General features: G+C 38.8%; 1 protein-coding gene across 1 annotated transcript; it reads left to right on the forward strand.

Annotated features, from left to right (window-relative positions):
• The first annotated feature begins 213 nt into the window (after nt 1–213).
• Cenpw (centromere protein W) lies at nt 214–5336 on the forward strand. Its single transcript, XM_036168968.1, has 3 exons — nt 214–536; nt 2742–2855; nt 4145–5336. Exons 1-3 carry the CDS (start codon nt 417–419, stop codon nt 4169–4171), a joined length of 261 nt encoding a protein of 86 aa, XP_036024861.1. The 5' UTR covers nt 214–416; the 3' UTR covers nt 4172–5336.
• The last annotated feature ends 4926 nt before the right edge of the window (nt 5337–10262 follow it).

Here is a 10262-nt window from a genome sequence, read left to right on the forward strand (position 1 = left end):
AGAGCTTGGAAAAGCATGACATGAAGCTCTTGTTGGGCATTATCAACTAACGTCACCATTTCCTATCCTTTCTAGAAAACCAAGGATGGAAGGAACTACATAGAGAATTGCAACAGAAGCATAGCAAAGCGTGCCCCAGCCCCTTTAAGAAGTGGGAGCGCGGCACACACCCTTGGCTCCGGGATTCCCTCCAGCCGGCGCTTCCGGTGCGGTGGGCGGGGCTGTCTGCTGACGTCACTGCCGTGCGCCCAAACGCGCGGGCGGGCGGCAGATTCAAACCGAGGGCCCAGGGATCTGGACACTGCAGTCGTCGTGTCGTCCCGGTTGAGGTTTTTCTCCTGAATTCCTCTGCCGGGGAGCCGTGCAGCGACCGCGGGAGCCGGGACAGCGGCGAGTGCCGTGGACCCGCCGCGAAGATGGCGGTCTCCACGACAGTCTCGAAGCGGATCAAGCGCAAGGCGCCCCGAGCCTTCCTCAGGCGCACCTTCAAGCAGAAGAAGCCGCACCTTCGTCTGGAGACTGACTGCGACCTCCTGGTGAGTCCGGCTGCCCTGGCCCGGGAGTGAGGAGCCCGGTCTGGGACATTACCCGGCCTGCGTCTCTTCGTCCTCAGGCCCGGTAGCTATGATGGGCCCCGGGCCCGGGAACCGTGGAAGACCCGGGGCTTCTTTAGGGAAGCCCTGCTCCTTATTGTTTCCAGGACTAGCGGTTCAGAACTGTCCGGGATCGTGATTAGTTTACTTGAGAAGGATATGTATATACACTCAATTGTCTAAAACAGATTTGGTTTCTTGCCTCCCTTAGTCCCTTTATGATGGTACTGAATATGTTTCACGGTCGCTGCTGCACTAGGTCCCTTACTAAAGGTCTGGGGTTCAAAAGTGAGCCTGTAGTTGGGGATGCATTTTCCTAGGCAGGTGATAGAGCACTCTTAAAGTTTTTAACCTTTCAAAACTGTTGTTTATCAGTCTCATACTTACCCGAAATAAAATGCCTTCCGGATCATTGGCCCCAGTCAAGCAGCTAACTGTATGTTTCTGTCTCCAAGGAAATTCAGTTTGGCAACATGATGCCCCCAGGTTGAACCACAGGGGCACTGCCTTTTCCTCTGTTCTGAGAATGCACGCCTCTTTCCCAGGTGGAGGTGCAGAATTGGTGTTATTTCTCCTTGCATGGTTTCTGTTTTCTTTTCGTTGAGCCAGAACTTCACATTGTAGCGCTGGCTGGCCTGGAACTCACTACGTAGACCAGGCTGGTCTTGAACTCAGGGATCCACCTGACTTTGCTTCTCAGGGCCGGGATTAAAGCAGTAGGCCACCTCGCTTTAAGATTTATTTAAAAATCATTTTTATTTATGTGTATTTGTGAGGGAAGGTCATAATGTGTGTGGGTGCCTGTAGAAGCCAAAAGAAGTTAGATCCCTTGTATGTTGAGTTACAGGTAGTTGTGGGCTGCCTGATAGTGGATTCTAAGGTTTCAGGTCAGCCAGAAGCAGCAAATGCTCTTAAGTACTGAGCCATGTCTCCAGATACTGTCTTTCTTGACTATTATAAAATTGTCTACTTTTTCCTTTTTTAGTCTCTAGTGTTAATATATACCCCCAAGGGGGGGGGGCTAATACTCCTGCTGTTCCTTGTTCATATTTTCCTTCCTCATATCCTGTTAGAAAAGGCAACATTGCTCCCCCCCCCCCCCCACACTCCTGACTCTTTGGTGGTGGTTAAAGTAGCATAATCGAGCTAGGCTTCCCTTGGAATACACTTTCCAGAGTTTATTATTTTTTTTAGCTGGAGTTTGATATAAAGGGAAATCCACCTGACTAGGAATATGCAGGAGACCACTCACTGATGTGAAGGGTTGGCAGACCTTTCTCAAGTAGTCAGTTTCCTCCCAACACCTCTTTTTTTCTGGCCCAGAGTGACCTGTGGTTCTGAGGACTCTATGGTGGAACACTGTAGGTGTCAGGGGAAAGAAGCAGAGTTGAAACACAAGTCTTTGCAGTGGTGGGAGAAGGGAAGTTCCTTTGGCCATTTGTTGTCCCAGTGATTTTTGTTAAACAGTTCCTATTTAGTCTTTTGTTACCATTTCTGTACTTATAATTTTCTCTTCTCCATTAACTTCACAATCTTTCCCAGTAAAGTATTCCATGTCATTCGCAAAGTTTCTTTCCATTTAAAGCAATATATTTTATTCTTTTTTCTGAATACCATACCGGTTAGTTTTTGAGATGCTAACATACCAATTAGTTATTGAGATGCTAACACTATTCCCGATGTTGTTTCAGTTTTGATGTTGTTTTCCAGCATAGTGTGTAGCTTTGTGGGGTGATTGTCCTATTAGTCTGGGAATTAGAATCAGGAGGCTTTTGTCTCCTTTATGTTTGGCACAATGCCCTGAATCTTCTGAGTCAAGTTATTGTTTGGAGTACTTGATAACTCATGTAAATAATAAATGAAATTGTGAAAGATATTTTTTAACTGATTTTGAGTAGTGCCCTTACACATGTGGGAGAAGCTGTGGATGAGAGAGTTCTGAGTAATAAATTTCCTAGGACAGGGGAATCCATGGCTGGCTGATATGTAAAATGACTAGAAAATCTCTTACATGAAATAAAATAAAATGGAAAAAATTTCCTAAAGATCTGTCATTTGTATTGTGTATAACAAATATATGTTAGAAGGGGTTCATATATATATTTAATTTGTATGTTATCTAATGATACATGTGCTTTGCTTTTGAAGATTCATTTGAATTGCTTACTCTTTGTTCATCGGTTGGCAGAAGAGTCCAGGATAAATGCTTGTGAAAGTAAATCTAGAGTTATCAGAAAGGATCATGTACGGGCCGCAGCAAAGGTAAAACGTAAATTCTCTCCTGAAGCAACTTAACTTTACAAATACGACCGTGGTTATTGTCTTTGTCTGATTCGAATACTTTTTAAAGATTTGTATTTTGAAATACCTATCGCCTAACATAGTGCAAGAAGAGGTGAATCGTAGTTGAAGTCGGGAAAGATTATGGGAAATGTACCAGTCAGGAAGATTGTTGAATTTTATTTAACAACATTTTGGAAATGTATTTAAATACGCAACATAGTCAGCATTTGTAAACTTGTTAGGCCCATGATTGTCTAGTCCTCATATTAATATCGCTTTGCACAGAGCAGTGTTAGCCTGGGTTGCAGACCTGCTTGTGAGAGCTAAGTCATCGTCTCTGCCACAGCAATTTCATGGGACTTTTAATCCTCTTCAGTGAGAAACACTGCAACTGTTGGCGTCCCAACAAGGGTTTTCATGAAAATAACGCAATGATTAAGAGCATGAAAAGTACTGTGAGCGTTTAAATTTAGACCTTTGTTTTTCCAATTTGTTATTGCCTTAGTGTGTGTGTGTGTGTGCACATGCACGCACGTACATGAAAGCCTGTGCATTTGTCACAGTATACCTGTGGAGGTCAGGGCAGCTTTTGGCAATTGGTTCTCTCTACCATGTGGGGTCAAACTCAGGTTGTCTGACTTAGCACTTAATATCTGTGCCCACTGAGCCAACCCATGGGGCCTGAGGCCATTTTTATTTTTAAACTGTAGTAGCTAAATTCTTATAAACATTTATTTTTATTTATTTTTTGTAGATAATTTAGGCTTCATCCTCCCAACATTTTTACAACTAAATATTTCCCTTTGTCTTATTTCTGCAATGTTTTATGTTTGGAAATTGTATATGAAGTTATTCACTGTGAGATGAGCAGTCTTGACCTCTAGAAGATACAATTCCAGCTTCGTTGTGAGACTTTTACATTGCAATGGATTTATACTACTTGATACTACTTTACAGTTTTTTGTTTGTTTGTTTGTTTGTTTTTTTGAGGTTAAGAACATTTTTTTTTAACACCCTAGATCATAAATTTGTTTGGTGGGGAAAAAAACAAAAACCCTAAAACCTGGTTTGAAATCAGCAGTTTTGATACTTTGACTGTAATTGGCAAGGTTAGTGAATGAAGTGACTCAGAAACCAGGTGTGATAATCTAAGGAGGTTTCACGTTCATTGAGAGAAGTAAACAGGAAATCTAGGCCGCTTCTATTGTGGCTCAGTAGTTTTTTATTTTCCATTGGTGTAATGTATATCTTAATTTCCTCTCTTACAGGTAATTCTGAAGAAGAGCAGGGGTTAGAAATCAACACATGTTTAATAATTATATGATGTGTTAATTTAAGTGGCAGCAGATCATTAAGACGTTTTTGTATGTATTAGTTTATATGGTGGATTATTAAAACATTGACTATATGAACAACGTGTGCATTTTACTTTTTTTTAGGAATTATGCTTTATTCATTGTAAATGACTTCTTAATTTCTTCTGTGTATGCTGTTGTACTTAGTATATCCAAAATGAAATCATACTGTATTAAATAGATTGAAGAGATATACTCCTTAAACTTGAGCTTATGTCTTTGGATTCAGCCAGAATTATGTGACGAATTTAATTTCTGAGAGAAAGCAGTATACATTAAAATCCAGATACATTTTAAGTATGTTAATTTTTGATGCATTTACAAAGCATTTCTGTCAAATTTTGTGTTGTACTAATAGTAACAGTAAATTTTCTCAACTAGAAGATTGTAAGCACTAACAAAAGTTTTTAAAACTGTTTGCTGTTTCCTTCTATAAACCACAAACAAGAAGTTCTAAAGGAAGCTGACCTACTTTCTTCAAATTATGGACTTTAGTAGATAAGACGTTTCCCCACAGCAGTTATTTAGAAGCTTGTTGTTTATTATTCAATATTTACTTGTAAATTTTTATTCTGAGATAATTACAGATTGTGGATGAAGTTGCAAAGTTAATATAAACATATACTCTACACTAGACACCCAGTTTCTGCAGTGGTTACATGTAACATACAGTGTAATATAGCAAAGGCAGGAATTTGGTAATTGGTATATATGTAGTTCCATGTTATTTTATCATGTGTACAGATTCCTGTAATTGCTACAACCAATAGAACTACTTCAGCACCACAGAGGTCTTCTTGATCCAGTTACCATGTCCTATACTGGACTACCACCCCTAACCAACTATTCTCAGCTTTATAGTTTTGTCACTGAGAATGTTACATAAGTAGAAGCATGTAAGAAATAACCTTTGGAGTTTCCCTCCCCCACCACTCAGTGTACTATCCTTATGATCTATTCAAGTCATAGTATGTTGTATGTGTTTACTGCTGAATGATCTGGATGCCCCATACTTTGTATAGCTGTTCGCTTATTGAAGCACATTTTTATATGTCTAATTTGGGGATTTCTATAAATAAAATTTCTTTGAATAGTTGTAAACATTTTTTAAATGTGTATGAGTTTTCATTTTCTTCTGGGAAAAATACTTAGATGTTTGATTGATGGGTCAAATGGAAAGTGTATGTTTAACTTCAAAAAACAAACAAACTAAATAAACGATGGTAGAATGATCACACTATTTTACATTTTCACTAACAGTGTATGAAAGTAATTCTATTTGCATTCTAATGAACATTTGGTTTTATTATTTTAATTTGTAAAATTGTAGCTACTCTGACAGGGATGTGTAATTTTAATTGACATTGTACACATTGCACAGTGGCTTGGTCTACGTTGGGGTTCCTATTACAAATTGCTAAATACTAGGAAGCTTATAAGCAAGTTTATTTCTGTCAGTTCTGGTGGTTAGAAGTCCCAGATGAGAATGCTCACATAAGTGAGTTCTGGTGAGGTTTATATTAAGTTAGTTGGCTTCAGTTGACAAAGATTTAGGAAATGCAAATTCTGTGGGAGAAAGATTATAGTAATTTTGAAGGATTTAAGATGTAGTCTGATCTACAGATCAATACTTTTAAGCACTAAAAATAAGGAACAGCCAACCTAATAGCATATATTACAGTTTTTCTTTAAATTTATATGGTGGGTGAGATAGCTCAGCAAATAAAAATAGATGCCAGGTATTGATGTAAGTCAGCCTTGAGTTTGATACCCAGAAGCATGTTATGGTTAAATGAGAACTAACTCATCCAAGTTGTCCTCTAACCTCCAATTGCACACCATGGCAGAAATGCATGTACACTTGTAGCAATAATAGAATAAAAATTTAAAAAGTATGCAATCATAGAATTTTAACAAGAGCAAACCCAGTTTATTTGTAAAATGGGTGGTATCAGATTTGCTTTGTTTACATAAGTACAAGAAAAGTGATTTGCCATATAGGAATCTAAGCTGTAGAAGCCTCTGGGGGTTACACTGGCAAACCAAGCTAGACTTGTCAACTGAGTACTGGCCTTGGTAGGAAGTGGCAGGTTCACTCGGACACAAAAGTATAGACAGAAAACAAGAATCTTTGTTTCCTAAGCCAGTTACCAAAAGGTAAAGAAAAAATTTTTCTTTGTGGAAATAGAATTTAAATCTGCATGTCAGCCTGAAAAAAAGACCCTTTTATAAATAGATACTAGGAGAGTGTATGTTACAGCTTATGCAAGTAACATTATATTACAGAAACTGAGAAAATCTGAGCAAGGGGATGCATTACTTAAAAACAGTAAAAGCAGGTGAGGTGCTTGGTTTTATGTAGCAGTTCACGTACATGAAGAAAAAAGCCAGGAATAAATGTTACTCCAGGTCTTTAAGACAATATTTTAAGCACCTGGTCCCCTGTGGCTGAGTGAGAACTGGGGAAAATAATGTTCTTAGAGGAGCTGATCAAAAACATTTAAGAAAGTCACCAACCAAGTGGAGTCTAAAGTGGGAAAAGTTCAAAAGATACACCACTAGACAACTAAAACCTCTTCTAAATGTCCACTAAAATATTCCAAGAAAACCTTAATGCACTGAACATGGAGATAGATTCTGGGGGCAAGGTCCCTTTAAAGGTGGCAGTACCCACATCATATCACAAAGTCAGCAGGGGGTCTATCAAAAGAACAGCCATGACTTGAGAACAGAAATTAAGAAATTAAGCCAGGGATAAGGAGGGTGCAGAAGGCTCAATGTTGGTACTGTATCGTATTCTAGAAGCTGCCAATTGTATTTAAAGGTTATCTTGTTTCAGGTTCTATTAGATACCAGGTGTCAAACTGCGAGAAGGATTCTCTAAATATTGTTAACATGGGGTTAACGTAGTATTGCAACAGGAAAATGCACCCCATGGTCAATTACTATTTCAAGGTAAGTGAAGTTTTTAAAGATAAAGTGAATAAATGTGGTATTTTGAAACGAGTTTTGTATACAAAGTTTTATACCAAGAGTAGTAGCATATAAATAGGTTTAATAGACAATGGTTGTGCAGATATTACAGAAGTTTTTATTTCCTTTTTGCTTTGTTTGTTTGTTTTGGTTTTTCAAGACAGGGTTTCTCTGTGTAGCTTTGCGCCTTTCCTGGAATTCACTCTGTAGACCAGGCTGGCCTCGAACTCACAGAGATCCTCCTGGCTCTGCCTCCCGAGTGCTGGGATTAAAGGCGTGCACCACCATCTCCCTGCTCCTTTTTGCTTTTATAAAGTGGTCCTGACAGTCTTCTGTGAGTGGATCTTGCTATCAGGAATATATACATGTGATACCTTCATGACCTCTCAGTTTTATTTAGGGCTTGACAAAAAGGATTCCATGTTCATCCTGACAGCTTTCACATGCATTAATACTTGTGTTGTCCTAGTTATCTTCTAGCTTTGTTTTATATTCATTTATTATTTTGCTGAATAGAATGCAAATTTTTCCAAGGCAAGAGTCTCTCATTGAATCCTCAAAGCTGTTGTGCATGTTTTTATTTACTTCTGAAACAACTGGCTTTTAAACTTAAGGATTTGAAGAGGAAGTTTCAATTCCTCCAGTTGCACGTGGGCAGAAGGATGTATTTTTTTTTTTTTAATATACATACACCCATGGCCTTCCTGAACTCTGAGAACAGTATATTTTTGATAAGTGAACCCAAAGAATAGCTTAACTATATCAAACCCCTAACATTGAGTTTATTAATTTTGATGTAATTGTGAGTCAAAGCATGTCTGCATTTTGTATGTATTATTTGTATAAGAGTGGTAAGTGACTATTTTCCTGAAAGGGCATCTCTAGCTTTATTCCTTTCCCCCTGTGTCTTCTCCTCTCCTATTTTTTCCTTCTTTGATCATGTAGTTTTGTTGTTATTGGAAGATAGGTAAACAGCACCAGCGGTAGCACTGGTTACCGGTGGAGAAGTCACGGCCATCGCCACGACTACCAGAGTTACAAAGAGGTTTATTAGAAGGAAGGAGGGGATAGAAGGGAGGAGAGCCAGGCTTGGAGAGAAAGATGGTGTGAGCAGAGCAGAGAGCAGGGAGCAGAGAGGGAAGAGAGAGAGAGAGAGAGAGAGAGAGAGAGAGCGAGCGCAGAGAGAGAGGGTGGGGTCCATGTTTGGCTTTTTTAAGGCGTGATTATGCAGCGGGTACATAGTCCCCAGCACCCGCTGATGATGTAAGACACAAAATCCATAGCTGTGCATATACAAGATCCTAACATTTATAGCCTCATGGATACTAGACAAGCATGCTGCTACTAACCAATATTTCCAACTTGCCTGTAATTGTATATTCTATTAAAATGGTTTTTCATAGTTAATAATCAAATGAACCATTCTTCTTGATGTGTTTGAAGCTGTATATAATAAGACAAATCGCTGGAAGGAAAATTGTATCAAAGATACATCTTGTGTGAAGTTGGAGTAGCTTTGGCTTGTATGCTTAATTTAACTTAAAAACATTTCTAGTTAATGTAAAAATATGCAAAGAAAGGAAAAATGGCTAGTTCTGTTAAGTCTCAGCGGGCTTATTCTGTTAAGAGTCACAACCGCAAATGTCTCTTTAGAGAATAGCAGCACTGACTACAGATAGTATGGTGCCAATTGGAAAGAATCTGAGATTAGTAGGCTGAGGCCATCAGAGCCTGTAGACTGATTTAGGAAAGCCTTTTGTCTCAGAAGGGAGGGCTTTGCTCAGCTGCCTGCCTGTACTGGTAAAGAAGAACCATCCAGAGGCTGGAAACTGGCAGGGCAGGTACTATACTTAGCCTGCAGGGGGAACCTTTTTTTAATTGAATTAGTTCTATTTAAAAATTAAATTACACATACAAATTTAATTTCTGGCTTCGTTTAAAAAGTTGGACAGTATGGCAATAATGTAGCCATAATCAGTTGGGCCTAAATAGTGGCTTCTCCTTTCAAATAACCTTCTCTGATTTATTCTACTTAGGGCTGTTTTACTTATGTTAATATCAGCACTGTTGTTTGTAAGTATTTGAGTGAGTCTACAATGCATTTGAAAACTGAGATTTTTCTTGATATATCCAGGCAGTTTTACTGGCACATCCTATTCCTGATTCTGTTACGTTCTGTTTCTCAGCATAGTTTCCACACTTCTTTCATGTTTCTATTTGCAGTGGTCTCCCATTGGTGTCAAAGCTTACTACCCTGTGGTCCCAATGGGGCAGCCATGTCCTGAGGAATCTGGTTCCAGGTAGTAAAATATGAAAAAAATGTTTGAACTTACCCACCCAATGATACTTTCCATCAACCTCATCTGTCTAATCCAAACAGAACTCAAATTTAAGACTACTGTGAAGGCTAGGTAAAACTAATGTCCAATTTGCAACTTTCTAAGAGTTTTTGGAATTCTGCTTTTAGTACTCAGACAATAATAATGTGACATAGGATTCAGGTCTTTATATATTCAGCTCTAAAGTGGACTGTCTTCAATTGTAATTTTCTCTACAATAAATTTTCACTTTACAGTGCTGTTCCAAGAATCTTAGTAACATATACTTATTTGTCTTGCACCCACTTCGCTGCTTCTTAACAAATTAGAAAGGCATGGTATAACTGCACTCTAGAATTAGTACAAGCAGTATCTGGTGCTAAAAGTGAACTCCTGAAGTCTGAACAGACACTATGATGCTGTTGTTAGTGGAGCATTTGGTGACATTTGAAGGGATGAGTGATAGAAACCTGCTCTGTCTTGCTGGATAATCAGGCTTGGCAGAGCATAGGTTTGTGGAAACTGAGCTCATACATATCAGCACTGAGCTGAAATCTGACAATGGGTTTGTTTGCATGTTTTCTGTGAATGAATGACCTTATGATGGTAACATACAATGTAGAATAAAACTCTACAGTGAGTTTCAAAAGGACAAACCTTTGTGATCACTTGGAATCTAAATCAGAAAATGAATTCCAATTACTTAATAAGGAATAACGTCACCCATTCTTTTTGAACCT

The sequence above is a fragment of the Onychomys torridus genome, chromosome 19, assembly GCF_903995425.1.
Source record: "Onychomys torridus chromosome 19, mOncTor1.1, whole genome shotgun sequence".
Taxonomy (NCBI): Eukaryota; Metazoa; Chordata; class Mammalia; order Rodentia; family Cricetidae; genus Onychomys; species Onychomys torridus.